The sequence below is a fragment of the Lutjanus erythropterus genome, chromosome 9 (assembly GCF_056507025.1).
Source record: "Lutjanus erythropterus isolate fLutEry1 chromosome 9, fLutEry1.hap2, whole genome shotgun sequence".
NCBI lineage: Eukaryota > Metazoa > Chordata > Actinopteri > Lutjaniformes > Lutjanidae > Lutjanus > Lutjanus erythropterus.
This window is the reverse complement of record NC_139325.1, coordinates 34,557,968-34,573,052: the sequence shown is the minus strand read 5'-3', so window position 1 is coordinate 34,573,052 and position 15,085 is coordinate 34,557,968. Positions and strand designations below refer to the sequence as shown.

The 15,085-nt window shown below is 42.2% G+C and overlaps 1 protein-coding gene across 4 annotated transcripts in view; it reads right to left on the bottom strand.

Annotated features, from left to right (window-relative positions):
* The window catches only part of ddr1 (discoidin domain receptor tyrosine kinase 1), a 95,767-nt gene that overhangs the window by 38,995 nt on the left and 41,687 nt on the right, over positions 1-15,085 (bottom strand). For all 4 annotated transcript variants that reach the window (XM_084727307.1, XM_084727308.1, XM_084727311.1 and 1 more), the window contains exons 4-8: positions 12,097-12,172; positions 10,065-10,217; positions 5,851-5,998; positions 3,226-3,328; positions 1,275-1,461 (exon numbers count right to left, since the gene is read on the bottom strand). In XM_084727307.1, the coding sequence (XP_084583433.1) occupies positions 1,275-1,461; positions 3,226-3,328; positions 5,851-5,998; positions 10,065-10,217; positions 12,097-12,172 (667 nt within the window). The remainder of the gene's footprint in view (positions 1-1,274; positions 1,462-3,225; positions 3,329-5,850; positions 5,999-10,064; positions 10,218-12,096; positions 12,173-15,085) is intronic.

Sequence of the window (15,085 nt, the reverse complement as noted above, 5' to 3'; positions counted from 1 at the left end):
CATTTCTCATGCTTTAAAGCTGGAAAGCGGCATCACCAGGGCACATAGTTACTGACATTGTCACCGACGTTTCATGTTGTTGCCATGTCTGGAAACAAAATCCGATCAGATCACATGAAAATAACAGTACAGATGATCTTAAAGGAGCAATGTTTGATTCAAAAACGAGAACTGCAGTGCAAACAGCGAGTTGGAGCCACATACGGTATATTAAATCCCCATGGTTGAACGGAGCCGTTTCCCCTCGTCTACTCATCCACATGCTTTAAGTTCAGGCAGGTTATCTGCAGGCTGCGAGGACACTGAACCTACACAAGCGCAAGACGAGTGCAACATTATACTTTGAAAATAACAAGCGACAAAGAGTCCTACACTGTGAGCTGATCGACTGTTTATGACTGTTATTTTGTCTGTTAATGGTAAGAAGAATAAAATATACACTCTGTAGTCTGAGTTCAGTGACTGCCTGCCGAACTGCCTAACTGTTACAAGCATCTACTCCTCGTAAAAGATTATTAATTATTTTTTTCAGCTCATAAAAAGACAATTAGACATTCAGCAATACATTCGGCATTAATTCCAGACCACAATAGAAGTTTCAAAGGAGAACATGCTGTCTGTGGCGTTGTTGCAGCTTGTTTCCTTAATCTCTGGAGACATATCATGCTCATTTATGATTTAGCACAGTATGTATATGACTTATTCCTTCTTTTAAAATCTGATTTGAGAGAAAAAAATCTGATCTGCCTACAGTCTGACCAAAATCCAGCAGTCCTTGACTGGAATTGAATGAGGGATTTTACACTGAGTCTAAACCACTAAGCCACAAGGACGCCCTGAATACTTTTCTTGACTATTCAGACACACAAAGAGATTCCAGCGTGATAACGATGCCCTGCATGCCAGTCTGACATTCATTTACACACGACAATACAAGAAAGACGCCACACTGTAATCATTTCTGATACAGGAGACTGGATGAGCACAAAACTTGACATTCTGTAGATTCTTTATAATCTCTGCCGTGAGGACGATCTGGGCCGTGCTGCATCACATTTCACGTTACAGCATATTTCATAAGATGGTCTCCCTGCAGACTCGGAACGGGAACTGGAGCTTTTAGCCTCGATGACATCTCTGATTTACAGGCGGCAGCCCCCATGCTGGCTGAGATTCCAGCGGGATAACAATGTCCTCCATAACCCTCTCACACACACGATCTGCACACAACAACAACACACGCGCACGAACGCAACTTTCACTGCCCGACATACCTGCATGTTGTGGAAGACACGTGGCTTCTCAAAGTGGAACTCGATGTCCACGCTGCCCTGCCCCAGGGCCTCCCGGCTCCAGCCCAGGTAGTCGTACCCGGGCCACACCCTCAGCTCCTTCGTTTGTATGAAGTCGTCTCCTCCCAGGACGCCGTCACACAGCTGACCCAGGCCTCCAAACTGCATCCTGTGCGCACGTAGAACGACACGGTAAGGATTTGACGACACCAAAGTCCATGACAGGATATTTATTCCAATATTAAGAAACAAAGAAGAATCACGACTTGAAAAAAATGTCCTTTATTAAATAATAAATCTAATGTGTACAGCATTTTTTGCTCGTATGAAATTCCTTTTTTCTTTTAACTTTAATTGCCCTTTCTTTAATGAAATAAAATAGTGTTCACACACAAGTGACGTGAACGTGACTCCGTGCTAAGGCTCATATACACACATATACAGTGAAGATTCAGGATAAAAACATGGTGTAGATGACTTTTTTCAAGTCAACTTGGCATGTCAGGGCTTTAAGAGACTTGGATTACACCAGAAGAGCAGTATGGAGCCAATTTATGTTTTTTTCTGTTGTTTTTTTACGTTTGAAAACTTTCACCATTCACTTCCGTTGTTTGGGAGATTCTGCAGCGCTGTTTTCCTGTGAAACTCCAGCAGTGTTTTGTGGACAAAAAAAAAAAAACTAAACCTGACCTTCAGTCGGTTTGCGGTGAGCAGATAATGACTGAATTTTCATTTTTGGGTGAACTATCCTTTTGAGATATGACTACATGGATCTTTTAAAGGTCCCCTAGCAATATCTTTTAACCACTTTCCAATTGTGGTTTTCTTTTCAACATAGAAAAGCTGAGCTCATAGAATATCTGCAGGAAACAGGAAAAGGGAAAATTGATCAAGCTTCCACCAAATACCAAGTTTGCTCAATTGTCATTGACGCACAGCGCAAAAAGGGGCAGGACTTAGAAAGGGTCATTTGCAAAACAAAATCAACCACGCAGTCCTTTTATTTAACCAAACAAAGTCGGATCACGGTGGACATCATCACTGTCCAGTACAGTATTGAGACATTTTTTTAATTGTGATATTTGATATACTGTAATATACATCCCTGCTGCTCGGGTTAACATGCAGCTCTGTGCAGAGATAATGCTGGACCCTGTGTGGCTTTCTGCTTAAAAATTTATTCACATACTGGCTTGCAGAGATGCATTAATGAGCTACTATACATAGAAACACATGCAACCATGCCGGCACATATAAATCACTTGTATACAACACAACTCTCCGTCAAATACAAACACAACAGAAACAAAGCAACACAACAAGGTCAGCAAATAGGTCCCTGAACTCCGAGTCCTCTGAGTCTCTGCCTCACACACACACACACACACACACACACACACACATCTGCTGCAAATACGTCTGGATTACATCAAAAGTGTTAGCTCACCCGCTAGCAAAACATTTCAGCCCCATTAACCACACGGCTCATGCAAGTGTGGGACCCCCCCGCCCTCCAATCCCCAGTTCACCCCTCCTCTGCTCCCTGCCAAAACATTATGGTCAGGAAACACGCCTCAAATCCCAGAGCGTCTAAAAAAAATAATGTTATTCCCTTTCGATTAGGCGGACACCAGAATAATCTTTCAAGAAAGGATTTGGCCCCGTTTCAGTAACAACAGATGTGATGAGCGCTGCAGAAGCGTTTGGCGTTTCATTGATGGAGGCACATTGTTGACAGTCACACTTCTGAGTCTGTATTGTGATCGTATTTACCAAAGCAGTGTTGCAATTTAACCCCAAGGTTGTGCAAAAACAAAATCCTGGGGAGTAGTTCATGAGAATGTATGGAGATGAGATGCTTACTCATAAATAAAAATGAAAATGGTGAGAAAGGGGGGGGGGGGGGGGGGCCTGGAGCGGCTGAATATCTTACCCTTGCTCCGTGCTCCCATCATAGGTGGAGTCGTTTAGATAGACGGGGATGCCAGACAGGTGCATGACGTTGCCTACTGGAGCTGTGTAAGCCTTCAACCCGTCTGAGAGACAGAAAAGTAAGACAAAATATTCAGCGTTAGTCACATTCGCAGGGTTGAGGAGTCACAGAATACAAGCCGGTGCATTTAAAATACAAATTAAGAGTAAATCTATTCTGTTACAGTTTAAACTGATGGTATTCTGAATACAGCTTCTGTCTTTAAAATAGATTATTCACATTGCCCGACAGATTTTTTTTTTAAAAAGTGAACAAACAGTTTGAAAACTTCCACGCACAACATTAACGAACACAGCCAGGACACTGTCAGGAATGTGTTTTCTGTGAGGAAATATAAAGAAGATTTTAGCAACAAACATGATGAAGAAGGTCACAATATTACTGAACAGTGAAAAAAATCGATCAAGCTGCTTCTGCATCAAAAGACTCCACATCTAGTTTGAAGAAGGACCTTGAAATGACTAAGTTCTTTTTTGTCACACTAATGACAGTCTAACATTAAGGACAGAGGATGTTGATTGTAAAGATTGTAAAGACGCAAACTGCGGTTTGTGATTTTGGGCGATAGGATGTGACTTTATTTGCTCATTAGTTTGGCTAACTATCTGGCTAATTAGCTTAGCCAAATTGCCTAATTATTCACAAAGAGCCAGCAGGTGGATTCTGGGTCATGGGGCTGAAAGATCACGCAGCGGTGCTGATGCAAGGCAGCAACGCCACTTACAAGCAGAGGAAGAGACGGAGAGTTTTGCATCTTGAGCAGACCTCTAGTTTGGGAGGGTGCGTTTGGTTTGAAAAGTGAGGCATGTCACATGTGCACAGCAGCGCCTCTCGAGTTGTCCGCCCACCTACCTTGCATCATCACTACATTTTTGCCGGTGACAGATTTCCGGCGACACATTTCAGTGTGATCGCCCCTTCAATGGTGGCGTATTCCCAAGAGCGAGTGCCAACTAGGGCTGCAACTAATGATTTTCATTGTAGATTAACCTGTTGATCGTTTTCTCAATTAATCAATTAGTTGTTCGATCTATAAAATTTTAGAAAATGGTGATATATGTTGATCGGTGTTTCTCAAAGCCCAAGATGACGTCCTCAAATGTCTTGTTTTGTTCACAACTAAAGAAACCAGAAAATATTCATATTCGGCTGGAATCTGAGAATTCTGACTCTTTTTCTTAAAAAAAAAACTTAAATTACTTAAAACCCTTTAATTGATTATCAAAATAGTTGGCAATTAATGGTTGCAGCTCTCGTATTAACCACACTGAGAGTGACTCAGATGAATGGGCACTGCAGGATGATTTTCATTGTAATCCAAAAGTAATCCAAAGTATTTAGAATATGTTGATTAACTTGAGTAATTTAAGTGAATATGTTAAAAATTACATTTTAAAGCATGTATTCAGTAATCTGCAGTGTAATACAGTTTAAAAGTAACCCTCCAAACACTGCAAATTAGTTGCGTTCAAGTAAATACATGTTTTTTTTTATTGTTTTCTATTCAGACAGACACGCACGAGCTGCATGTCAAGCTTCCTTCATTTGAGAAGCTTTTTGTTTTTATCATGAGCAGCTACACGTTCGCCGAGCCAACATCGTACAGTAATCACTGCCACGGGGGAAACGGCTGCAGATGCTTTCTAAGTAGTAAAACAAACGAAGAGGTCCGCTGCTCAGGCCTGCTCGGCCCCAGCCGCCATTAACCAGTGAAACTCAAGCCGCTCCGCTCCAACATGCAGCTAATCATCCCCGCTCCCTGAGAACAGAGGTGACGTCAGCAGCACGGACTACAGCCCGCCGCTCTGCTACCCATAATAAACAACGCTTCACATAGGATTTACAGTATGTGTGCAGTATGCTCTGTTTGCACGTAAATGAAAGTGCGTTTCATGACCCGTGTGAGGGCCCAAACTGAATGTAAAACAATAAACACAGGAGAGACACTGTCATAATATCTGATATGTGATGAGACGAGAGGTCGAATGTGCGTGAAAGTTGACATTCTGGAGATTCTGTGGCTTGTGGGCGAAACTGCCTCAGAATCCACATTACAGCATATTTTAAAAAGATGGACTCCCTGAAGACACAGACCGGGAACTGGGGCTTTTAGCCCCAGTGACAGCTGTGATTTACAGGCAGCTTGATGCTGTCTGAGGGAGGTGGATAGGCCAGGGGAGGAGGTGAGGCGGCCATAAATACTCAGTCAGTCAGTGTTGTGCTTCGGGAAACATGGAGACCAACACCATTTATCACCGTATGGCTTCTTTTTATCCGCGCAAACCCCGCTGAGGCTGTAAATTTGGTGCAACGCCTCAATTCAATGCATGGGATTATATGGCGAAAACATGCACTCAAAATCGTTACCACAGAACAAATCTCTTCTTCTCCCATCTGATAGAGGAGTAAATCGAGTCAAGTCAGTCACCTTCACCGTATGAAATGCGATCTCATCTGTCAAAGTCTGGAGGGCATGCCTCAGAATATACAGGCCAAATGAATACCCGAGTATTTTGTACAGCTGCAGCTTCTTTGTGTCTCTCCGGCCTCCACGCAAACACTTACCGTTCCACACACAGCCGTAGAGCTCCACCCGAAGGCAAACACTCATAACCCGGTCGGCGAGGGGGTAGAAGCGCACCATGCGGGCCACGATGGGAGGGCCCAGGTCTTTCAGCACAACATCATAGGTGTTCTCATTCCCTGACACCACCTAGGGGAGATAAGTACAAATATTCAATCACACAGTACATCGCTCGTCTGCCCTGTCATCTGCAGGGTTGAATGAATATCGCCCGAAGGCTCGGGCTTATCATTCAGCTCGTGTCTTCAGTTTCTATTAATCTGCGAGAGGAGCTCAAATGAACCAACTGAACTTTTTCTTTAAACACACAACGGTGTAAAGAGCGACTGATTTTAGAGTGTAAGCCTCGGGCAAAGTTTTTGTAGGTGCACCCTTCACTTGAAGATTTTCAACGGCTTGCAGTTTCTGAATATTTTCATTAGGCAGTGTTTTAAAACAACGCCTTAAAGGGGAAAACAAACAGCAGGATTCCTTCCTCGATAAAACATTGGCTGTAGCAGATTTTACTTCCCCTTCTTTTGTGTACAGTGACAGACAGGCCATCTGGAAATGTGGCAAATGCCAAAAGGACCGTCCGACTCAATTTGACCTTTTAATTAACACATTCTCCCATAATTCTCTTGACACCTTGACATCACCTACTGGTTTTAGATGAATATATCGTCTATCGATGATGGGCTGAATTCATCGCTGATTGCTTTTTTGGACCATTATTTAGGGGGATATTTGTCATTTTATTCTGCTAATGTCATAGTCTGCTCTGCACCGCGCTCTCATCCAGCGGCGCAGTTCATACACGCCGACCATGAGCGCGCTGAGCTGAGTGACGAGTGAGAGGAAAACAGCCTGCAGAGTCAGACTCTACACTGTTTTCACACGGTGCATTAAGGATTTATTTTGACCAAACCAGAGTTAGTGATTGTTGGAGGAGTGGACAGACTAACAAAGACGGTTTTGGTGAGTTTGAATTAAGTGTGTTTTCTGAGCCAATTAAGGTTGTCTTAGTTCGGTAAAAGAGAGAAACTTGAATTCATAAGGTGTACAGTTTTATTTCTCTGTTTAAAATAGAAAATAAGTATGAGAACGTGTAATTTCTAGACACTTTGTGGGTTTATTTTCTCTGCTGGACGTAGACGTACGCAGTATGCGCAGCATAGTGACGTCTCCCAGCAGAGACCCGAGAGGACGGGAGGAGGCGGGAGGGGGGATGAAGATATCGCCAATCGCCGATGGATGGGCTGACGATGATCGGCTGGAAAATTTTAACATATCGCCCAACTCTAATATCTACCAAATTGGCGTATGACAATGTCAACAGTGAAACTGGATCATGATGCTGCTGCGTTTAAATGTCTCTTTGTCTCAGCACCGCATGTCCAAAACTTTGTTCTGTTTAATAAGAAAATAAAAAAACAGGACACGGAGACTTAGTTCAGTGACCAACAGCAACAGCTCCTTTTTATTTTCTCTCCTACATGTCGAAAACAGAACAACTTTATGACAACTCTGAAGGGACACACTACCTCAAACACAGAGGACGTTTAAATCACAACTTTGGGTCGGAGGCAGAGCGAAACCCGTCATACTCTGAAATTCTCACCTGCCTCCGAGGGAAAAGATCTGCACCACAATATGAAACCGAGTTCTTAAATTCTAAGAAAGTGACTGTAGCTCACTAAAAACATTAGATTTCAGCACGTCAATGCATCATTTTAGCACCCTGTGTCTACCAGAGAGGAAAAGTTTAACTGACAAACTCAATATTTCCAGTAAATCTCAGTGTCCCTTCTCCTTAGTTTGCTTTTCTGTGAGAAATGATCCCACTGAATGGAGGTGAGAGGTGAAATACTTTAATACAAACAGCTATTTGATCGCATCACCAGGTAAGATCATCATTTATCCTGACAAAGATCAGGCCTTTTATAGCAGGGTCGTGTTAAATTTTGACAGTTTGTCTGGTCAAATTAGTAACTGTAATCTCAGCATAATGTTACTGAGTGTCAGCATCCCACAGTTCATCCCGCTGACGCCTCTGTATCCAATTACATCCTCTTAAAGAGTCAGGTTTTTTTTCAGCTTGGCGTTTATAAAAACTTAGTTTTGGGTTCTTAAAATAATTGGTAGTGCATCCCAGCATATAGCTGCTTTTAGACATTTTTCTGTTGTTTGCTTGCAGACAGAAAGTGACAAGAGGCACCGTCACACAATAGAAGTCAATGGAGAGTCATGGATTGTTTTCCCCTCTGCTGTGGGCGGGGCTTAAATGCACTCTGTCTCTATGGTAGAGGGCTCAGCGGTCGATGACTGTGAGCCACGATGGCATCGTCCATCAGGTCACCCCTATTTGGTTTGTGGACTGCCGTTTTGAACCCTTGAATTTGGCTTTACGATGGTCGCCGTCTTGGTTTTTTGCAACCAGAACATGTGCAGTACCAGCGAGAGCGTGGAGCTGGTGGTGCGACTTCTTGGTTCTTGGTTTTGTCTCGTCCATTCAGCAGGAAATAATGGCACCCTGCCAAGCTGCAATCTTTCTCATATTACAGCTAAAAAAATAAAACTATAAAAATAGACTAAAATGTGTTTCTGAAAACATCTCGATCCATATTTGTTCAGGATTGCATGGGTTGACAGTTTGTTTTGAGTTGCAGAGAAGGGCATCCCAGATCTGCGAAAGATCTCACGAGAGGGAATATTTTAACCCAGATCATGATGTTTTCTTAACCATAACCAGGTTTTGTCCCTAAACCTACCCAGATCTTAACCACAGTGTTGTAAAAAATAATTAATTTATGTTGTGTTCACAATGAAGAAACAACGCATACAAATCTTGGGTTCCCTTCTAGACCTCACCCAGCAGCCTGGACGCAATCTTTCTTGTGTTACAGCTATTCAGTACACTAATTTATGTTTCTAAAAACACTTTACGTGAGAAATAGGCAACGAAGTAACAGAGTCTTGATTCATATTTGTTCAGTATTGTCCTGTGTGTTGCACAGAACAGTCACACAGTAGCCCCGCCCTAAAGCATACCCAAATTTATCGCCTTTTTTAATCTAAATAGGAGCATAATTTACAAAATGAACATAACACTGTCTAGAAGAAGACTTGAAACAAACGATTGAGACCATAAACTCATTAGGAAACTGTTTACTGAGGCCATAAATCACGTGAGAAGTAGGGTCGTTTTTGTTTGAGATTCATTCACATTAGCTTCACTTTTCCACCTCGTCCACTCGTCTGTCTACTGTCTGTGGTGGAAACTTAAACTGAAGGCTAAAACTTGAAACTGATACCAGCATCGAAAGGCTAAAAGAATCACAGAGTTTCTTTCTGAGGGTAAAAAAATTTCAGATTTATTGGCGAGACCACAAACACATTTATTTATAATTGCATACTGTGGCTGTGCAGTGGCCTTTTCATGTTCTTCTGAAGCTACTGTAAAATGTGGCCGTGCATTGCTCTTTTCATATTCTGGTCGAGCTGTTGTGTTATTATGTATTGTTCCTTAATGTCAAGCCTGTGTATTTGTCCCGAATGTGCCTTTAGTGGAGCGTATTATGTCGCAACACCGAGTGCTCCGCCGCTCTCAGATTGTGTTAAATTGTTGTCGTCGTACGTCAGCGACTGCGGCGATTACATTGTGTGTCGTTTGATTGTGTGTTTTGTGTTGCGTCTGCATTGTAGTCCGTCTGCACGGTTTTATCTCGAGCTTTTTTGTTAACGTTTGCATGAGGTTGCCGTTGGGTTTGAAAACAGGGCCAGTCCGCAGAACATTTAAAGAAAATATTGGACATGTACCAAACACAATACGAGATGCCTTTATCTGCAAAAGGTGAGGCCATTCATTGCATAGTGTTGAAATCTCAGGCAGTGAAGGCTGCCTCTAACTGAAGAGAAAAGTTCAGTTTAGCTGGTGCAACGCCAGGCTGCTCCACTGCCCAATAAATAATAAATATATGAAATACAGATGAATAATACAGCCCATTAGCATGACATTCATATTAATCAGCCACAGGATATTGAGCTGTTTCCCATCAATAATGGAGATGCAACTTTGACTGTATGTTCCTGTTGTCAATTCCTCCACAAGCTCATTTAAACACTATCAAACTGCCACTTTCCTTCATTTATACACATGACAGAGACAATGGGCTCCAGCTCTGTTGGAATTAACAAAATGAAAAATGCTGATTACCTCCTGGCCCCAGCGGTCCTTCCAGGTGATCCATTTCACTCCGTCTCGGGAATAGCGCAGACGATAACTGCGGGCAAACTCCTGGCCGTGACCGTCGGCATGACGACCCTGGGTACCAACCAGAGCCAGGAAGTGGAGTTTGCGCAGGTCTACCTGCAGGAGACAGGAAATACATTATTTAAACACAAGTCACTTTGTAAAATATAGACTAATAGAGTGTTAAACTTAGGGTCACAACCCAAAATGGGTCATGGAGGTAAAATGCATAACAATGCTACGATATGCAAGTTCATTTGCATAATTAAAAAAAAAGAAAATTGTTAATTTTTGTTACACTGGTCTGTTCAGCTCAGGTGCTGTTGTGTGTCTGTGCTCTCTGGTTGAGTGTGACTTCTGTGATTCCCTCACTCTCAATCACATACATGATGTTAAAACAAAAATAAGAGGGTTTAATAAAAGACTATAAATGTTATAAATGCCCTTCAAGATGTGTTTTATGTGACTGGGTGCTCAGGAATGAGAGCTTGAAAATTAAAAAAATTCGACAGACATATCCAAACAAAGCTTTCTCAGCATCGGGCGAAAGTCGAAAGTATTTTACTGAGCAGAGAAAAAACTTTCAAGAGAAAGTGTTTTAACAACAGGGAAAATAAGTCAGCCATGTGTTTATTTGTGTAGAATTTGATTTGTTTCTTTGTCTGTTGGTTGGTTACTATTGTGATGCTAGCTAGCTAACATTGATTGTCAGTTTTAGCCTTGATTACTGGTGTTATCTTGTTGGCCCCGACTCACAGGCTCGTCCCTGATGTGTGAGGTGTGAAATTTTCTTTTGAGTCTTGAGCTGAAAAGTTTGCGAACCCCTAATAGACAAATACATTGACATACAGATAAAGTAAGTGTCTAGTAAATATGAAGCTACAGCCAGCATCCATTAGTTTAGCTTAGCTTAGCATTGAGACAGCTAGTCTTTTAAAGGTGTTTTAATAATGACTATACAACTAAACAACAATATGTTAACTGACCCACCAATTTTTGCTCCAATAGCAGTTGAACAATCTATCTCGTTAAACTTTTGCCTTTTTCCTGTCAAAGGTGCATATGTGCACATCTTAAGTTAGCTAATGTTGGCAAAACGCTTGCAACAAGCTAGCCAATGTTAGCAAAATGCTACCAAACTTGCTAGCTCATGATTGATGTAGAATAACTATCTAGTTAGCTAGCATTTTGCTAACATTAGCTACCTTAAGATGTGGACATGTGTCACTTTTACACGTCCTTAGAAACGTCTTTTAACCGTCTCCAAAAATTGGTTTTCTTTACCTCACACACAGCAGATCCAAATACAGGAAACAGGAAGGAGAAAGTTTACCGAGCTTTCTCAACTGTCATTGGAGTACAGAGCGAAAAGGGGCGGGACTTAGGATGTGAGCTTTGCAGGTGCTGCTTGTCAGTGTCCAGACTTTATGCTATACTAAGCTAACAACTTTCAGGCTCTAGCTTCATATTTGATGGACAAATGTGACACTGACAACAATCTTCTCTCTCGCTCTCTATATATCTTTCTACTTTAATGCCCAACACATACATCATAGTTTCTCTAAAATCACGCCAAAGCAAAGCATCAAGCATTATTGAATAAATGTATTACTTTTTTCCCCTATTAATTTATCTTTTGTTTGTTTTCTTTAATTCAGCTATTTATTTTTTTATTTTTCAATCCCTGCTGTTCATCTCTTGTTCCCTGAAGAGATTTTCTTTGTGCTTGGCGATTTACAATTTTGTCTGTTTCTTTTTTTTGCATTTTGTCAATAAATTATTGATCACAAATAAATAAATAAATGAATAAATGTATTACTGTTATAATGATCTTAACAACATTATAAGCCAGATTTGTAATCATAAAATAGGCAGCAACTAAATGTTGTTCTTCCAAAAAAAAAAAACAAATAAAAAACAAACAAAACAATACAGCGATTTTACTGAGCATTGATTCAACATGTGCAAACAGATCAGGATAAACAGAGCATCTGACCTGAAGGTATTCTGATCCGCTGGGGAAAACGGCTCCTGCAGGACACCACGCTCCATCCCCCTCTCCAGTGCTCAACCTGAGAGAAAAACACAGAGACTTATGAATGTTTGATTTAAAAAAAAAATATATATATATGGGGGCATAAAAAGGCTCCCCAAAAAAAGCTGAAAAGTTCACTAAATCCCAGTTCCCCCACCCAAACTTTCACATGCGGAGATACAAACACACCCACAACAAGACTACATCAAACCCGCAGTGCCGGCAGCAACCAGAGGTACAACTGAGAATTCAATACAAACAGTCCAACCCTCTGCTACCAACATACATATTGGATTCCACAGTGGCCAAACATTCTCATATAAAATAGACCGAGCCGTCTCAAAGAGAAAATACAGACAGGCAGAGCCTCGGCCAAAGGAGCACTGTAGGCGACAGAGAAGGAAGGCGAGAGAAAGACACAGATGGAAAATACAGAAAGAGAGAGAAAAAAAAAAAGAGATGAAAGGGGTGAAAATTACTGGCTCTTCCACATTCTTCAAACTTCACAACAAGATCTGGTGCAGAACGTCAGGACCGATCTTTGCTCGCGGCGGCTCTGGCCTGGCGTGACCACACACATGCAGATTTTCACTCAGTGTGACCTTCCTTCAATCCGGCCCGGGAAGAAAAGTCCACACCGCCACCACATATCGGCCACAGAAACGCCACAAACTTGGCCGCGTGGCCTAACGTCAGATCAACTGGCCAGGCCACACGCTGAGAAATAATGGTTCCAAAATGGTTCCCTCCAGAAAGGCTGATGTTCATCACAATTTGCTTCTGAAGAACCCTTTTTTTTTTGAAGGAGTCTTGAAAGCATGGATCCTCATCCTCAAATGTTCCAATGTTTATCCATGTTTCAAATGGTACACAGATGGATCTGGAACCTCATAACCCTGCTGTGTTTTTGCCTCATCTGTAGAGTACGACATGGTTCTCTATAGAACCATCAGAAGACAGAGGGGTCACAAGTGAAACCCTCATAAAAAGGGCGTCTTAGATCCTCCTGGGTGAGCTGAGATGAAACCTTTGGAATATAAAGGACTTTTTGGTAGAAGCAGCTGGGTGGGTTCTAGATACAACTTTTGGAAAATATAAGAGTTCTCATTAGAATCCCCCGGGTAGGTTCTAGTTGAAACCCTTGGATTATCATAGGGTTTTGGGTAGAACCACCCTGAGTGGGTTCTAGATGAAACCCTTGGAATACAATAGGGTTTTTTGGTAGAACCCCCTGGGTGAGTTATAGACGAAACCCTTGGTATACAAAAAGGTTCTTACTAGAATCCTCTTGATGGGTTCTAAATGAAACCCTTGCAATATAAAGGGATTCTAACTAGAACCCCTTGAATAGGTTTTATATGAAACTCTTGGAATATAAGAGGGTTCTCATTAGAACCCATCTGGGTAAGTTCTAGATGAAACACTTGGAATATAATAGGGTTTTGCGTAGAACACACTGGATGGGTTCTAGATTCAACACTTGTTCTGGGTAGAGTCCCCAGAGATGGTTCTAGATGAAACCTTTGGAATATAAAAGAGTTTTTGTTAATCTAGAACCAGCTCCACTGGATGGGTTCTGGATGAAACCACTAGAATGGAATACAATAGGGTTTTTTGGTAGAACCATCTGGGTGCATTCTAGATGAAACCCTTGGTACATCAAAGGGTTCTCATTAGAACATCTTTGGTAGGCTCTAGATTAAATCTTCTAGGTGGTAGAGGTTCTAGTTGAAACCGCTGCAATATAAACGGGCTCTTGCTAGAACCCCCTGGATAGGTTTTATATGAAACTCTGAGAATATGTGTAAGTTCTAGATGAAACACTTTTGTTTTGTGTGGAACTCAGTGGCTGGACTCTAGATTAAACCCTAAGAAGGTGGAAAGGTTCTGGGTAGAGTCCCTGGAGACAGCTCTGGATGGAACCATTACACTATAGAATGGTTCTCCGTAGAACCTATCACAGAGGTTTCTGGGTGGAACTTTTCACAGATGGTTATAGGTATAACCCTTTACGTTTCAGGTAGAAAGGATTCCAGGTGCTCTTCTAGGCGGACCAGCCAAACAACCCTGTATGGTTATAGTTAGAACCGTTGTTTCCCAGAGTGCACAGCGGCGCTCTGACCACCGTGGGCTTCTCTCTCAGAAATGAAAGCTGCAGCTCAGACCACCAGAACAAATCACTCTATCAGCGCGGTGACACTGACAGTGGCTCGAGTATTTTAATCAATGCCTGTTCTCCCCTGGGCGGGTGAGATCATGCAGACGGAAACCGCCGGATGATATCAACACATTAGTCCTCTACAAAGTGTCCTGTGATGAAGGGAGACGAGGATGAGGAGGGAGAAGAGAGGAATGCGGCCGCGCAGAGTTCAGTCCACCGTGCGCCAGCCAGCAGTATTAACATTACAGCGCACTGTTCTGCCAAGTGCCTCATTTTTCTCCCATTTCTCTCCGTGTCTGTCTTCTGCTTCCTACCTAAATACCAGCCAACAATTCATTCCTCTCCGCTTGTTCTCAATTACCTTCCTCCCTCCATCTTTTCCTCGCTCGCTCAGACCAATATGCTGATATTTCACTTCCCCAGAGTAATAAGAGCCACGAAAAAGAAATACCCACCAACTCTGCATCTCTCAACCCCGCCTCCCTTCTCCTTCGCCCCAACACCTGCCCTCAAACTCTTTTCAAATTCATCTCTCCGCCTTTCAGCCCACCATCGCAGCGATCCACCTTCTACTTGTTTTCTTTCTTTCTTTTTTTTTTTGTTTAACGTCCACTGTTCTCTCTGTTTTCTCTCTTTCTCTCTCGGAGTCTCCCTGATGTCTCTTAAAAAAGAGCGAGGGCTAATAATTATTTCCACATGGTTGGACACTCAGCCAAGAGACCCACCCCAACAGACCAAATGAACACACACACACACACACACACACACACACACACACACACACACACA